General features: G+C 31.9%; 3 protein-coding genes across 6 annotated transcripts; 2 read left to right on the top strand and 1 right to left on the bottom strand.

Annotated features, from left to right (window-relative positions):
• Positions 1–36: 36 nt before the first annotated feature.
• Positions 37–3,593, bottom strand: LOC111277916 (E3 ubiquitin-protein ligase At1g63170-like). Of its 4 annotated transcripts, none has more exons than XM_022864354.2 (5): positions 2,770–3,593; positions 2,018–2,140; positions 1,788–1,920; positions 805–969; positions 37–618 (listed from the first exon to the last, which is right to left on the bottom strand). In XM_022864354.2, exons 1-5 carry the CDS (start codon positions 3,324–3,326, stop codon positions 451–453), a joined length of 1,146 nt encoding a protein of 381 aa, XP_022720089.2. In that variant the 5' UTR covers positions 3,327–3,593; the 3' UTR covers positions 37–450. The 4 variants fall into 4 exon arrangements, with proteins under 4 accessions (XP_022720089.2, XP_022720097.2, XP_089602256.1 ...); XM_022864362.2 differs by having other exon boundaries at positions 2,018–2,137; XM_089746130.1 differs by having other exon boundaries at positions 315–618; positions 805–1,079; positions 1,784–1,920.
• A 4,237-nt stretch (positions 3,594–7,830) lies between these two features.
• Positions 7,831–10,841, top strand: RFC2 (replication factor C 2). The gene is made up of 7 exons (XM_022864306.2): positions 7,831–8,320; positions 8,797–8,903; positions 8,995–9,096; positions 9,344–9,539; positions 9,976–10,104; positions 10,186–10,380; positions 10,470–10,841. Exons 1-7 carry the CDS (start codon positions 8,162–8,164, stop codon positions 10,578–10,580), a joined length of 999 nt encoding a protein of 332 aa, XP_022720041.2. The 5' UTR covers positions 7,831–8,161; the 3' UTR covers positions 10,581–10,841.
• Positions 10,842–12,535: 1,694 nt separating this feature from the next.
• Positions 12,536–15,941, top strand: RBL6 (RHOMBOID-like protein 6). The gene is made up of 5 exons (XM_022864316.2): positions 12,536–13,171; positions 14,248–14,411; positions 14,747–14,913; positions 15,173–15,423; positions 15,640–15,941. Exons 1-5 carry the CDS (start codon positions 12,876–12,878, stop codon positions 15,749–15,751), a joined length of 990 nt encoding a protein of 329 aa, XP_022720051.1. The 5' UTR covers positions 12,536–12,875; the 3' UTR covers positions 15,752–15,941.
• Positions 15,942–15,947: the final 6 nt, after the last annotated feature.

Below are 15,947 nucleotides of genomic sequence, written 5' to 3'. Positions count from 1 at the left end.
TAGGCATCAACAAAACTACAGCATAATTGGATAGCATTCAGGCAAAAGCATTTCTTAACATTATGCACTTGAAAATAACCCCTCTTGTACTTGTTCAAGAAGGTTTCACCTAAAACACTTTGTAAGCCTTAAACAAGAGTACACCCGACGTGTTCCTATCGAATGATAAAAAGAAAGAGAATAGAGGCAAACAAATTGTTCGATTCAGTCAGTGCTTAGATGCCCCCGGGAAACATTAATATACATAACAACTCTATGAAGCCTAGAGCTAAAACAAGCACATCATGACTGTCACCAGCGCTATGATGACAACATCTACAACCATCACCACAAGACCAACAATAGAATAGTTTGGTCAAGTATAATAGACGTGCTGTGCACTGTAATGCTCTCGAGCTAAAATCATATGCTAGGTCTCAGATGTGACCACGAATAATTATTTCCATTCGTCTACACTTCTTCATGGCTACTACTCTTTAAAATGTTATACTTGCAGAGAGGACAGGTAGCATTGATATACAGCCACTTATCCACACAGGCACAGTGAAAATGGTGACCACAAGGAAGTTCCCTTAGCTCAACTCCCTCGTCATAAGCAGAAAGGCAGATGCAACATTCCTATAAATTAACCCAAGAATCAACATCAGTTGGGTACTTGACTTAAACTCCCTTCAATTCAACGACAAAAGGAATTACCAAAAAACAAGCCTGGCTTCACATCATATCATTTGCAAAGAGGCAAATCATAGGAGGAAGGAGAAAGGAAATAAACAGCATAAACCAAAAATAAGGAGATAAACTTACTGCATCATCCCGGGAAAGCACATGCTCCATTGGGGAATCAGTACCACATTCAGTCATTATTCCCCCAACAGGACCTTGGTCATCACCAGCAGATTTCTCATTGCCATCAAATTTTCGAAATTTGAATTTTGTCAACTGATCAATGTCTTCCCTTGAAGCTCCCTCCTGATGCAAGAGGTCATATGAAGCAAGTAAAAAGAGAAGTATACCAAACCAGAAAAGATATAAAAAAAAAAAATCCAAGTAAATATATCTTATTGCCAAGAGCCATACAACTGCAGAAATTGTAAATTTTTAAATTAAAAGTCTTAATAAAATCTTTCCAGCCAAATGCAGAAAGCAGATTCTTTTCTTTGAATGTGGTTAAAGCATGGTCATCAAGGAAAATTCAACATTCATAATGTATATCACATGAAAGTCTGCCATTATATTGTCTCAACTAGACTTGACAATCTGAAACATGACATGGAAACATGACACAAAAAAGATACGAACAAAGGACACGAAGATAATATGACTTAAAATTTTAGTAAAAACCATAAATAGGTTTAACAAAACTAAAAAAAATGTTTTTTATACTTTCAATACGAACTGTGACATGCAATTTTATGTAAAACACGATACGAATACAATATTTTACACAACACGGTGATATAAATTGCTGGGTCTAGTCTCAACTTTCAGAAAACAAACCTCTATCAACTTTCTTTTAGTCCACTATGATGACACAATTATCTAAGCTGGAATTAGATTCATGTAGAAATCTCAAAATTCATGCAAGAACACAAAGAGGCCTTCCCCATACTATGTAGTTGATTCTGAGTAAACTTCAAAATTTACTGCGCATATTTACTTCAATTAACCACCATCTCTTTACAAAATTAGATATTCAAGCACAAAAATCAAGCATCAAATGCATACGAACAAATTAATGTGGCACATACAAACATGATAATCTTACATGCGGAGGATATGAAACTTACCTGATCTGCCACAGCATATAGGATTGCAATAATACATGGAAGACAGCAGCAAACAGCAATACCAATGATGCATGCCAGTGCAACACAGAAAACAACAAAGAACACATCAAAACCAAGAAAAATTATACAAAGCCTGCAGTGAAAATTGCATTAAAAGAGTTAGGATCCAGCTACAAGGAAACACCTTCAAACAGTGAAAAAGCAGCAGGAAAAACAGCACAAGAACTAACCAGTAAAGCTGAGGGGAACCACGTGCCAATGCTTGGCCACCTACAGATACCCAGTAGAATCCAATGATCCACCAGATGAAAGAAAACATTGTATTAGCAGATTCCAGATGCTTTGCAACGCTGCTGAAAACATCAATTTCAAATTATTAGCCACTAAATGAGAGTCTACAGCATCATATACAACTTAAGCTATAGCAGGTGAGGTTAAATATATACAACATACAATATAAAACAGACAAATATTCAGAAGATTATGATAAAATTTTGAACTAATTTGAAACTTTGGTGCATTTGTACTAACACATTACAACTAATTTTCAACTAATCAACTAATTTGAAATGCCTAGGCAGATTCTCTTAACACATTACAACTTCAATGTAACTTGGTGCATTTGTACAACTTAACTGAGTAACACCGAACACATAAGTGAAAATTCTAAATCTCCATCAAATGCCTAACTGAAACCCAGACATCATAAGAAAACATGTTCCAAGCAGCAATTTCCCTGATGGGGTCAAAAACCTATTTATTCCAATTCGCCAAATGCTGAATGAAACAAACTTTCTCAACTCCTCAACGTATCCCCACTGCTTAAAAAACCATCACCTCGCTTATCACTACAGAAGCAATAGCTTCCACATCAACCCACCAATTAACAAATAAGCAGTATCTCAAAAGTAATCCTAAACCATCATTAACTTCTCAAAATCATCGAATACCAATATAACACTTAATCAATATAAATGTATACCTTCCACCATCCTCTTCCAAGTGGGCCAATGACATGTACTGCTCTGAATCCACCCTCGATCCCGGGCTCAAAACCCGTTCCTCCTCTGCATTAAATGGTCTGTACTCCACGCTCCGTCGCATCCTCCGTCGCCTATACTCCACACAAACGCAAACCATATGCAACAAACACTGCAAAGCGTACCCAATTATCCACAGCCTCAGCGGCATTTTCGGCCACTCGTTCCTGCTCAAAACCAAAACCCCAAGTGCCACCGCCACGAACGCGAAATTCCAGACAATATCGAGGATCACCACCGGCTTGGAATACGCCCAATCGCTCTGGCGCTCCTCTAGCTGCTCGGCAGCGGTTTCTCGAACCAGCATGGACGGCTCACGCATCATTCTTCGGCTGCTAGCTCGGCGCAGGAACCGAGCCGCTTCACGAAGGCTCTGGCGACGCACGGATCGACGCGTGGTGGACTCATCCCGTGACACGCTGCTTGTTGATGATAGAAACGGCGTCGTGTCGATGATATCATCGGAGGAGGATCGGTTCATTGGAGTCGTCGAAGCCATCTTTTGGAGTTCTCAAAAAAAAAATCCTAGAATGTTTGTTAAAATAAATAAAATTAATTGGATTTCAACGGGCTTTTAAATTTTTATGCCAGGGGAAAAAAAAAGATTTAGGGATTTTTTTTCTGAGGGAATATGGATAGCTTGGTTCTGTGGAATGTTGGAGATGGCTAGACGACGATAATGGATTGATGATGCTGATGAAACGAAACCAAATGATTTTTCTCTTTTACTATTTTTTTATCAGGTAATGTTTGGTCCAGTTATTGCAATTATCATTGTTCACGCACTCACCTTTTAAAGTCGGTTCTGTAAACTGCCTGCAATTATATATCGGACGTAAACAAATAAAACTTTCGATGAGCTGTTGTTTGATTTTTATTTGTTAATAATTTTTTATTAAAATTAATAAATAATTTTGAATAATATTTTTATATTTATTTATTAAAAAAATAAATATAAATGGGATATATTTGATTGTTTATATTCATAAATAAATTTATTTAAAATTTATTCGTTTTTTATTTCGTTTATTATTTATTTGTTGTTTGTTTATAATAATATTAATAAAAATATTTTTTTATTTTTTATTTTAATTTTATTTTAAAATTTGTTTATATTTATTTATGTTCGTTTAAAATTTATTTGATTATTATTTATTTATTATTTATGAATATGTTAATTTATTTATATTCATTAATATATTTATTTAATGTTTATAAATGATCTCATTTAATTTAATTGAACAAATATAAATCAAATGTAAATAATTTATTATTTAAATGAATAAACATAAATAAATATAATAATTTTTTTAATAAACATAAATACTTTTAAAAATAAATAAATGAACCATAAATATACGTTCGTTCATTCATATTTTATTCAATTATAGTTTTAATATTATGTTTATGATTTTACGAATATTTATTAAAAGAGAGAAGCTTAAAACTATATATATTTATTCGTTCATATTTTATTTGTTTACAATCTTAATGTTTATGATTTTGCAATAGCAAATATTTATTAGAAAGGCGTAAGCTAATAAATTTTTGAAATCTTCGATTGGTTGGGTGATGATTAATGAGATTGGTTTGGTAAAATTAAAAAAAAAACCTTAATGTCAGATTTTTTATTATGAATGAAATTAGTTATCACAATAATGATATTAAAATTAATGATAAAATATATATTTATATGTAAATATAACAATAGCAGTAAAAAAAATTATAAAAAGAAGATAAAATGATTATTAAATACATTAGGTACAATTTTATATATAATAATATAATATATATTTTTTATTTATAAAATTAATAAATAATTAAAATTTATTATTATTATTTTATATTAAATAATATTTTTATTAATAAATTGTAAAATATTAAAATTATTTCTATATAAAAAAAGTTTATCATTAAATATATTATTAATAAATAATATATTATTTTTGCATAAAATAAAAAAATAAAAATAATGAAAAGCAAAGCTAATAACTGCAAAAGACATTTTTATTCTTTCAGAAGGAGAAAAATATATATGAACAAAAAAAAAAGGGCATTACAAAAGAGCATCTCCGCCGGAGTCACATTTGAATCCAAGGGACCTTAATCTAATGGTTAATAAAGGTTATTTGAATCTCATCATCTCCATCTTTTATTTTATCCCTATCTAGTGAAAACAAAGTATTGACTAATCTGCTAGCCTTATATTTACAGTTGAACCATAATAATTAACAAAATTTTTGTTTAATTTCCATTCACAATACATGAGAATTATATGTACTTTCTTGTATTTTAAAAAATAATTTTTTTCATTCATTAAATTTAAATTTACATTTTAGAAAACAAAATTTTTTTTCTAAAAAATAAAAATAATTTTTTTTTTTCAAATCAAGATGAATTTCTGAAAGAAATAAAAAACAATTAAATAAAAGTATAAAACCTAAATATTAGTAATTTTTATCCTTCAAAAGTACTTGAATTATGGTAAGTAACACCAACAATCATGTGATGAAATTTGATGATTTATATATTAGTGTCATGTACAATATTAAAATGTATATATTTTATTGTATTTTATATCAAAATTATATATCATAAATTGTATGAATATAAAAATATGAAATACATTTTTTTATTAAATTAATATATAATAATTATTAAAAGTTTAAGTCATATATTTTTATATCATATCATCGTATCTTATTTTAAATTATCAAATATAATAATTTATTAATGAAATATTGACTTTTAATTTCAATAATTAGAGTTAAGTAAATTTGAACAAAGTATTAAGATACTATTCGGTTAATAAACTTATTATTTATTCTCCATACAAATAATAAAGTAATTAATAAAACATAAATAAATTAAACTAAATTTATATAATAATAATGTTAATTGGCCGATGTAAATAAACAGTAGAAACATCAATAATAAGCAACAACCCAATTTTTAACTTTCAAGATTGACTGTAATCATGAGATGCAAATAAATTATAAGTATGCGCATTCATTCTCACTTTTATCGATTTTCACATATATATATATATATGTGCATGAGTACATATGTAAAATCTTATTACATATAAAATTTTAATTTAATTTATATTAAGAATTAAATGATATTTATGTATGTAGATGTACAAATGACTTTAAATTCAATTGATCCCAATGGACCCAACCGATGTCCCAACACTACTAATACATGTACAAAAGAATAATAATAATAATAACAACGTAAGGATAAATGAATAAGCTAACCGTTATTCAGGTGGTGGGTGGGGCTTCGGCCACTTTGTATTGTTGGCTTTGACTACTACAATCATCTATTTATATGTCAAAACTAACATGAAAGTCAATACTTAATAAAGCATGGCTCAATTACAACTATTGGCAATTGGGTTCTTGATACTCTAATTAATACAAAATTTAAGAACAATTAGAGTAATGTTACATAAGCATTTAAAAAGAATAGACAATATACATTAATCTCATATCGAATAAATAGAAAAAAAATTGTTAGGCATATAAGTGTTAGCGTTATATATTTCAATAAATTAATTTTACGAGAGAAAAAATAATGATAATGTGATAAGTAATATTATAATCAACTTTTAACTCGTCTAATTTCACGTCAAGTACCCTTACAAAAGTAGGTAGAGTAGGTCAATCTAACTAGTTAACAAAGTATTAAGGTAAGGCATTATGGCAAAATTTAAAACCATACTAAGCACTCTAAAAGGAAGCAAGCAAGGTGATAGTCATGATGAGGGTATCGCAAGACTTGATATAAGAAAATATTATACAAAGCATTCAACAAAAGTAGGCAAGGTGCATTAATTTTACATTGGATTGGGAAAGGAAATATCATTTAGCATATAAGCGTTGGTGCTGCACACAACCTAATAAATCGATTTTGCGAGAAAAAAGTAATGATCATATGACAAGACTTTTCATTATGGAACTATTTTTTATTTTTTAATTATGTTTTAAATGTGAGAGAAGTAAAATTTTTTAATAAAATTTTAATAGATGATAATATATAAACAAATGTAAATGTATTTATTTTTAATATAAATTATAATTTAATCATATATAAATTTTTTTTATATAATTAAGATATTAAATTATATCTTTATTAATATATATATATATAAATATAAATTAAATAAATAATAAAATATGTTATTTTATATATTTGGAGAAGAGTCGGGACAAAACACCCTAAACTTGATATTGTTTCAAATTGTTTAAAAAGACAAAATTTAATCAAATTTTTATTTAAAAAAACATATAAATTGAATCGTGGTAAATTGAAATTCATCATATATAAATTATTTTGTAATTTCTATATCCATTAATTCTTTATTTATAAAATTTATCTAATAAATAGAATTAAAAAAAAATGAGGTGATTAATGAAAAATTAAAGGTAGTAAATGATATTTTTAACAAAATACATATAAAAATATATAATTAAATAAAATATAAAAATATAAAAATATAAAAATATATACACGTAATATTCAAAATCTTACTGTTACTCGAGCTTGATTTTAAAAAAATTAACTAAATAATTAAAAATTAAAATAAAAGCACACTAATTAGATTATGATGAATGAAAATCCATTGAATATGGATTATTTTGTTATATTTATTTTAATTGATTTTTTTATTACAAATCTTATATAATAAAAAATAAAAGTTAAAAGTTAAAAAAAACCTAAAAAAAAAATAAAAGTTAAAAAAATAAAAGAAGAGAAATGCCAAGTGAATACTCGAAAGGAAATGAAACACATTAAATCTATACATGTTTGATTGGGATGAATTAAAATAAATAAAAAACTAATTATTTTATCATCTTTTATTTTTATTGATTTATTTTTTACAAAATTTATTTAATAAAAATAAAATTAAAAAAACCAAATAAAAAATTTAAGAAACTACAAAAAAACACAAAAATAAAATATAAATATAATAAAAAATACAATAAATAAATAAATAAGAGAGGAATTATGAAACCCTCCTCCATTCTCCACGAAATTAAGAATGTATTATTTCTGTTATTTTCAACATTAGAAATGACCAGGCATCATGATTCCTCTTCTTTTGCGGGGTGTTTTCGATAATAATAAAAGATAAGGGACAATTCTTGCATTTTACAAATTTACAGACCCTTCCAAGGAAAATAATTAAGAGCGGGGCTAGGGTTGTGGATTTCGTGCTATTTCCCTCCAAATTGTAGGGGAGGTGTGTTTTGGGACTTCGGTGCAAAAGGGTTTTTCTTCGAAGTAACTGCCAGCACTTAGCAAAGCCTTCACTGAGTCAACAACAGAATGGCGTCCTCTTCATCATCCGCCGCCGGCGCTTATGACGTGCCGTGGGTTGAAAAATACCGGCCAAACAAAGTCTCGGAGATCGTCGGCAACGAAGACGCTGTGTCTCGACTCCAAGTCATAGCTCGCGATGGCAACATGCCCAACCTCATCTTATCCGTACGTTCATGCAATAACCATTTAAGTTTAGGCCCCTGATTATGATTCAATTGTTTAATAGCAATCTAAAATGCTTAATTATCAATGGAATTCGCCAATTTGGCTAATGCCATTAAAACCCCCAATTTGTAGCAGTGAAGACTGCTAGAATCACTGGTGGATTTTGATTAAGCGTGGAAAATGTGGTATATAACGATTCACAATTAGGTTCAAATTTTAGGAAAGGTAAGAATTTAATATTCAAGATATATAATCATCTCAGTGTGAATAACCTAAAATTTGGTTGCAAGGACAATAAAATAAATAGGATATTCTTTTGCCTCCATTGTAGAAAAAAACAAAGAACCGGTGTTGCGAAAACATGTTTTCTTGTTTGTTTTTTATTAAAGGATTTAATGTGTTTAATGAGTTAATGAATGAAAGCAAGTAAAAAAAAAAAAAAATCCAAGAAATTTTCATTGCTTGACATTTTCCAGGGTCCTCCTGGAACTGGTAAAACAACTAGTATTCTTGCTCTTGCACATGAGCTTTTGGGGCCAAACTATAAGGAGGCTGTTTTGGAGCTTAATGCATCGGATGATAGGTGAACTTTTGGGTTTCATGGCATTTTAATTCCTTTAACTTTTGAATTATGGGTGGAAAATTCCATTATCACTTTTCTTATTCTTGTATAGGGGTATAGATGTTGTCCGGAACAAAATTAAAATGTTTGCTCAAAAGAAAGTAACTTTACGTCCTGGGCGGCACAAGATAGTTATCCTGGATGAAGCTGACAGGTAAAAACTTGTGATAGTGTCCCATGAATCTTGATGTTGATCATGTGGCTTGTTTCTTCTTATGCTTTGCTTTTACATGCTAAAATTTGAATAATCACGCTACCTTGTGTATTTATGTTTTGTTATTTATGCTGGGGGCATCTACTGATTTTAAGTTTATAGATACTGTTATAACTTACAGTTGCACTATTTTTTTGCTTTTGTTTTGGATTGAGCATCTGATGGCTATATTCTTTATAATGGTTAGCATGACATCCGGTGCACAACAAGCCTTGAGGAGGACAATGGAAATATATTCAAACTCTACACGTTTTGCTCTTGCTTGCAATACATCGTCAAAAATCATTGAGCCTATTCAGAGCAGATGTGCCCTCGTCCGATTTTCAAGGTTATCTGATCAAGAGATTCTAGGCCGACTCATAGTGGTGGTAGATGCAGAAAAGGTAAAATAGTTTTCCTACAATACTTTTTGTGATCCTGCATCATACTGCATATATTGGCAGAAAGTGTGAACTCCTTCCTGTTCAGGGTACTTTTTCTACTTTTTCTCATTCTCATTTATTGTTATTGATGATCCTCTATGAAATTCTAACACTTTTGTCTGTTGCCAGTTTCGCCAATTTTCCTTTCAAAGGAGTGCCTCTTTTGTTAATATGCTTTATTACACTAAACATAGCAATGGATGGTTCCATCATCCATGTGTTAGTCAAAAAGTAGGAAAGAGACTGAGTCCTATCTACTTACTCCGATGCAATTGTTTAAATTTGCTGGTGCATGACTTGAGGTTTATTGGTTCTGAGCTATTGGAATCGTATCATCATTGATTGTTTTTGTAGTTGATGCAAATGTATAATTGACCTCATTTTACTATCAATGAAGGTTCCATATGTTCCAGAAGGTCTTGAAGCCATTATTTTCACTGCTGATGGTGATATGAGGCAGGCATTGAACAACTTGCAGGCTACTTACAGTGGATTCAGTTTTGTGAACCAAGAAAATGTTTTCAAGGTTATAACTTAGAAAAGACTTCTAACATTTTGGTATGTTATACGACTTTGGGGATGCTATAGTATGTTGATTCCTTTTCAGGTTTGTGATCAGCCTCATCCATTGCATGTGAAGAACATGGTCCGTCATGTACTTGAAGGGAAATTTGATGATGCTTGTTTGGGTCTGAAGCAACTCTATGATTTGGGCTATTCTCCTACTGATATAATCACTACACTTTTCAGAATAATAAAAAATTATGATATGGCTGAGTACTTGAAACTGGAATTCATGAAGGTACATCTACTGGCTAGGCCCGTATTTATTTTGTCTTAGCACAAAATCTAGTCTCTGTGACAATACATCTTGTTTCTTCTGAGTTGCAGGAAACCGGGTTTGCACATATGAGAATCTGTGATGGAGTTGGTTCATATCTTCAGTTGTGTGGTCTTCTGGCTAAGTTTTCTTTAGTTCGTGAAACTGCTAAAGCAGCATAAGTTAGGTGGCTAGTAATATTAGAACCTGCTGCATCTGGCATCCTGATGGCGAGAACCTTTAATATAGAGTGACGTCGCTTTAACATTTAGATGTATTTGGTTTCATACATGGTACCTTGTGTTTCTGGGAGCTCTGAAATTTCGTTATATGGGAACTGGTTGCCCAATTCCTGAGCTTATAAACCATCTAATTTGATTTCCCTGTAATGGCTCCTGTATTTCAAGGCAGTGAATGAAGGTGGCAAATATTTACTTGTTTCACTGTAGATGCCATTTTCCTCCTACAGATTGTTCTTCGGAAATGATGGGACACTAATTCACGAGTTGCATACAAAATCAAGTTGCATTTTTAGCTTCAATTTTTAGTCTACCAAACCCGATCGTCGCTGTCGTTCATATCATTGCTTATCCATTGTCAAGCGCAAGCAAATAAACGAGGGAGCAGGGGGGTAAGGTTACAGCCGAAGCCCATTAAGTAGCTCAAGGATCTGATGATGGGCAAGTGGGTCGTAGCTTGCGAATTTTAGGGCTTTACAAATGGGTTTAAAGTAACAATTTCCGTTCTCAATTGTTCATTTTACTAGAAGGAATGTGGTGGTATTTTTGAAGAAGCTACCTATCATTTTATTTATTTTTGGTGGATGAGAGCGACTAAAAAGAAATAAAAAAGAAATGCCAGATGGCAAAAGCAAAGAGAGTAGCTTCAAAGCAACCAATTCAGCCCACCAAGTCACCAATGACCAACCAATCCTGCCAAGTGCCAGCTCATGCCTCTCACTCTATCATGTTTATTCCGCATTCCCTTCTGCAGATTAACATTTCACACATTGACCACACACGCACACCCCGCTTCATCTCAGCAAAATAAGAAAGTTGCTAATATAATATTTGATAATTAAATAATATTAATGTGATCAATCTCCACTGCAACATACTTGAGTTTAATAATTTTATAAGAGCAAGTGATTTTCTTACTTTGTTTAATTAGCTAGCTGGAATATGCTTAACGCTTTAAGAAAAGAAAAAAAAATTTCCATTGAGGGCAACGCGCTATGAGGAATGGGTGGCTTAGTTTGAACCCAAATTCTTGTCTTCCTTAAAGTGAAAGACAAACTACATTATTTGGTCAACTTACTGCTTTAACCGTAGAAGGACAAACTACAACAAATGGGTAAGGTTTGAGAAGACAAACAGTTGTCATCAACAAGTTGAACATATTATCCATATATGTTGCTTAAAAAAATGTTGAAGATGCAAGCTGTGATTTGTTAAACATTTCCATTTGGACAATTTGCCATATATATTGGTAAATTAAGGAACTCATGAATGAGAAAAAGGTTGTGTTTCAGCTTATAACAACTAAAACTACAACTCAAACCAATTCCTAAAACAAAAGAAACCAATTTGAAAATGACATAACAGAAAGTATTCAAGCTTGGTTGCTCTTCATTTTTGTTTATTACACTCCACACAACAATCTTCTAACACATTTAATTTGTTAATATATACATTTTAATCATTTCATTGAAAAGATTAAGAGGGAGGATATAGTTACAAAAAGCTAGATTCACATCCCATAACGTTCATTTTGTTTCACAAAAGGTTAAAAGAATGAAAAGTGCATCACTTTTTTTTATTTGAGTTCACTGAGGTTTGTCCAATTCTCCAGTTAAAAGGAACCCAAGTTTTTCACTGCTTTTTAAATCATCATTTTGTCTCATAATGTCTCGTCTCAGTCCTCTCAACCTCCTTTTACGAGTTATTGTAAGAATAATTAATCTTTTTCATTTTTTTCTAGTAATTATCTGTTCATTTTCCATAAAACATCAAGAATAACAATTAATACTTGATTTCCACTTCTTTTTCTTGTGAGATTTGATTTCCATAATTAAAACCGTGTGGACAAAGTTTTGCAATTCAATTTTATTCTATTCTATTGCATAAAACACAAGGTTACCCTACCAAACCCCGCTGTCTTCCTGACAAACCATCGAGAAGCAACCCACGGGAGAAAGAGGTAGACAGTTCCAATCCTAAATTATTACTACGTTTTAAACTTATAACTCGAACGGTTAAATCTGCAACCATAAGAGAAACAAAGCAAAACCCAACTTTCTTTCTCTATTTATTTCCCATTCCTAGTCTTCAATTTTTTCTTTCAAGCCACTCTTCTCGAATAGATATAAACTTCGATTCAATCCCAATTTCCTTTGAAAAAAAAAAAAAAACCCAGAAAGAAGATCACAAATTTACCCATTAAACAGTCAAAAGAGAGGATTTTTGTTTTGAAGGAGAATGGCAAGTGGGGATCTAGAAAGAGGAGGAAGTAATGGGAAGAACAGGGCAAGTAACTATTACCAATCATCTTCTACAGGTCCATACTATGTGGAAAGTACTGAAAAGCAATGGACTTCATGGCTTGTCCCGATGTTTGTGGTGGCTAATGTTGCTGTTTTTGTTGTGGTGATGTATATCAATAATTGTCCTAAGAACAATCTGGGATTTGAAGGAAGCTGTGTGGCTAAGTTTCTTGGCAGGCTTTCTTTTCAACCGTTGAAAGAAAATCCTCTCTTTGGTCCCTCTTCTAGGACGTAAGTCGCATCTATCCCATCTCTAAATTTGTTGTCTTTGTGTTTTTGCTATCTTTGGTTTGGTTTGTTTGCATGTTTCTGAAACTGTTTGGTCAATATCTTTTAGAAGTTGTTTATGTAGGAAGTTTTCCTTTTATGATTCAACTTCAGGGCGGTTGATCCTCTTATACGAACATCATCGGATCATGGTAGAGAATTTATCAATCTGTGACTTATTTTGATTCTGACTATGAGATGATGGATCAATATACATACTGGAAACTGGAAATGTTGTATGATTTGGTTGGTGCCAGTTAAGCTTATAAGGTTTGTTATTGCTTGTTGACTTAGTAGCATTCACAATTCCCAATATGGGGATGTTAACAAAAGTTCGTTAGTTGGTTTGTGGAATATCATGGTTTGCTTTGTCTAGCTGAAGTGCAGTGGGGACAATTTTATGATTAGGAACCTCTTCTCGCTTATAGCATGTAAGCATGGATGGTTTTTCTGCTGATACCTTAGGGCTTCTGGATTTTGGTTTAACCTCTTGCTCTTTTGTCAACTAGTGGAAATCCCCTTGCTGATTGCCTTAGTCTTAGTAAATGAACAGAAGGGCATTGAGGTAGCATATTATTTTAGAATCAAGGGGTTAATTCCCTATTTATCTTGTTATAATTTCTCAACTATCTAAACGGAATGTTCTTCTTTAGTAATGCAGTTAACTTGCTCGGTTCATTTAGGGATGCATGGTATTATTGGAGTTGAAGTAGGAAAAGACATGGTCTTAATATAGATAACAGAAAGGCTGCTTTACTTTTGTTTTTGAGTGATCTAATGCAAATCTAAATGTTTCTGATAGAAACTAACTAGAAATTGGTTTTAGGTTATTCCCATTCAATAAGTGTATGTACATAATTTTCAGTTTTCGCTGGATTGAGGGGAGTAATTGTAAACTTGAATGTGTTATATCTTCATGGTATTTTTCCTGTTCTCTTCGTTTTCTGTCTCTAGCAACCTTTTTCTATTATGCCATACCATTGGTGATATTTGTAACTCTTTTTTCTTTTCTAAAATTCCTTCTTCTTATTCTTATTCAGATTGGAAAAATTGGGAGCACTAGAGTGGAACAAGGTAGTGCATGGCAATCAAGGATGGAGGCTTATCACTTGCATCTGGCTGCATGCAGGTGTTATTCATCTGCTTGCAAACATGTTGAGCTTGGTCTTTATTGGAATACGCCTTGAACAGCAATTTGGATTTGGTAAGTTATCTGTCCTTTTCCTTTTAATGTTTGATTAATTATTCCGAATTTTCTCCTATGGAAATTTTGCATTATATAATATGTTTTGGAATCCATAGCATTTCAAAGTTTAAGTGTTGGGTTAGTCCTGATCAGTCAACAAAATGAAATATCATATAAATGTCTTATCAATGATCCATTGGTTGCATTACTTGGTGGATGAATTTGTTCATTCCAACAGAATTGTGATCAGCTGGATTTTGTAAATTTTTTTTTGGATTATTCTTTTGATATCTACCTAGAGATGATTTGGCCCATCATAGTGTTATAGCTGATATTGCTCTTTCCCATGGCAGTGCGAGTTGGGCTTATCTATCTATTGTCTGGTTTTGGTGGGAGCATACTATCTTCTCTTTTCATTCAGGGTAATAGTATTTCTGTTGGTGCCTCTGGTGCTTTATTTGGCCTTCTGGGAGCAATGTTATCAGAGCTTCTGACTAACTGGACTATCTATTCAAATAAGGTATGTTACTTGCCCTTGGTTTCTATCTAATTAGAAAGGGAAATGCTTATTTGCTATATACAATTACAAAATAGTAATTGCCTTGATGTTTGGAGCTTAAGATATTGGTACCCATGATCCGAAGATCATCAATGCTATTGTGGTATTGCTCTATATTGATGTTTGTACTACTTGTATCATTTAAGGATTTATTTTAGAGCTTTTTACTTTTGACTTGTATTAATTGATGACTTCCTTTTTTTTTATTTTTTTATTTTAGGCTGCAGCTCTGATCACACTTGTGGTCATCATTGCCGTTAACTTAGCAGTAGGGATTCTTCCTCATGTTGACAACTTTGCACATATTGGAGGTTTCTTGACCGGCTTTCTCCTTGGGTTTGTTTTGCTGCTTCGTCCCCAATTTGGGTGGGTGCAACGCCACCAACTTCCTGCTGGTGCTCATGATAAATCTAAGCACAAGGCATACCAATATGTTTTCTGGGTGATTGCTGTGGTTTTACTCATTGTTGGGTAAGTTCTAAACCAAGTTTTAATTTACCTTGTGCCCGTCGTGTAGAAAACGGATATTCATTTGCTTACCTTATTGAAACTAAATTTACCATAGATGGTTCTTCTAGAGTTCTAGTTACTTGTGTTTAACAGTTACCTAGGGTTTGTTTTGCACGTCAATGACTTTGTCCCAGTGAAAGAAAGATTAATTTCCTGTTTTCGTTTTGAATGATGCAGTTTCACAATGGGATTGGTAATGCTGTTTAGAGGAGAGAATGGAAACGACCATTGCAGCTGGTGCCATTACCTGAGCTGTGTGCCTACATCAAAATGGCACTGTGGAAACTAGTGAACCACTACTGTTTTCTTCATCTCGCTTCCTGATTTCCTTATTTTATTCATTTGTTAATTTATGTACAAGCATGGTTTCCGACTTTTGAGGTTATCTTTGGATATCAGGAAATTCATTGTAATTATATAGTTGACATTTTATACATGATATATGGAGTAATATATTCTGATTGTATGCATTTTTTACATGACAT

Source organism: Durio zibethinus, chromosome 17 (genome assembly GCF_047325235.1).
Source record: "Durio zibethinus cultivar Kanyao isolate XHJ-2024 chromosome 17, ASM4732523v1, whole genome shotgun sequence".
NCBI lineage: Eukaryota > Viridiplantae > Streptophyta > Magnoliopsida > Malvales > Malvaceae > Durio > Durio zibethinus.
The sequence above is the reverse complement of the archived record's forward strand: the minus strand, read 5'-3'. Positions and strand labels throughout refer to the sequence as shown.

Excerpts from the sequence above, each read along its gene's own strand:
- LOC111277916 (XM_089746130.1), bottom strand. The coding sequence starts at position 3,326 with ATGGCTTCGACGACTCCAATGAACCGATCCTCCTCCGATGATATCATC. Across the intron at positions 1,921-2,017 it reads GGTTCCCCTCAGCTTTACTG|GCTTTGTATAATTTTTCTTG; the intron begins GTTAGTTCTTGT and ends TTTTCACTGCAG. Across the intron at positions 619-804 it reads TGCTTTCCCGGGATGATGCA|GAATGTTGCATCTGCCTTTC; the intron begins GTAAGTTTATCT and ends GTTAATTTATAG.
- RBL6 (XM_022864316.2), top strand. The coding sequence starts at position 12,876 with ATGGCAAGTGGGGATCTAGAAAGAGGAGGAAGTAATGGGAAGAACAGG. Across the intron at positions 14,412-14,746 it reads TGAACAGCAATTTGGATTTG|TGCGAGTTGGGCTTATCTAT; the intron begins GTAAGTTATCTG and ends TTCCCATGGCAG. Across the intron at positions 14,914-15,172 it reads GGACTATCTATTCAAATAAG|GCTGCAGCTCTGATCACACT; the intron begins GTATGTTACTTG and ends TTTTTATTTTAG.
- RFC2 (XM_022864306.2), top strand. The coding sequence starts at position 8,162 with ATGGCGTCCTCTTCATCATCCGCCGCCGGCGCTTATGACGTGCCGTGG. Across the intron at positions 8,321-8,796 it reads TGCCCAACCTCATCTTATCC|GGTCCTCCTGGAACTGGTAA; the intron begins GTACGTTCATGC and ends GACATTTTCCAG. Across the intron at positions 8,904-8,994 it reads CTTAATGCATCGGATGATAG|GGGTATAGATGTTGTCCGGA; the intron begins GTGAACTTTTGG and ends ATTCTTGTATAG.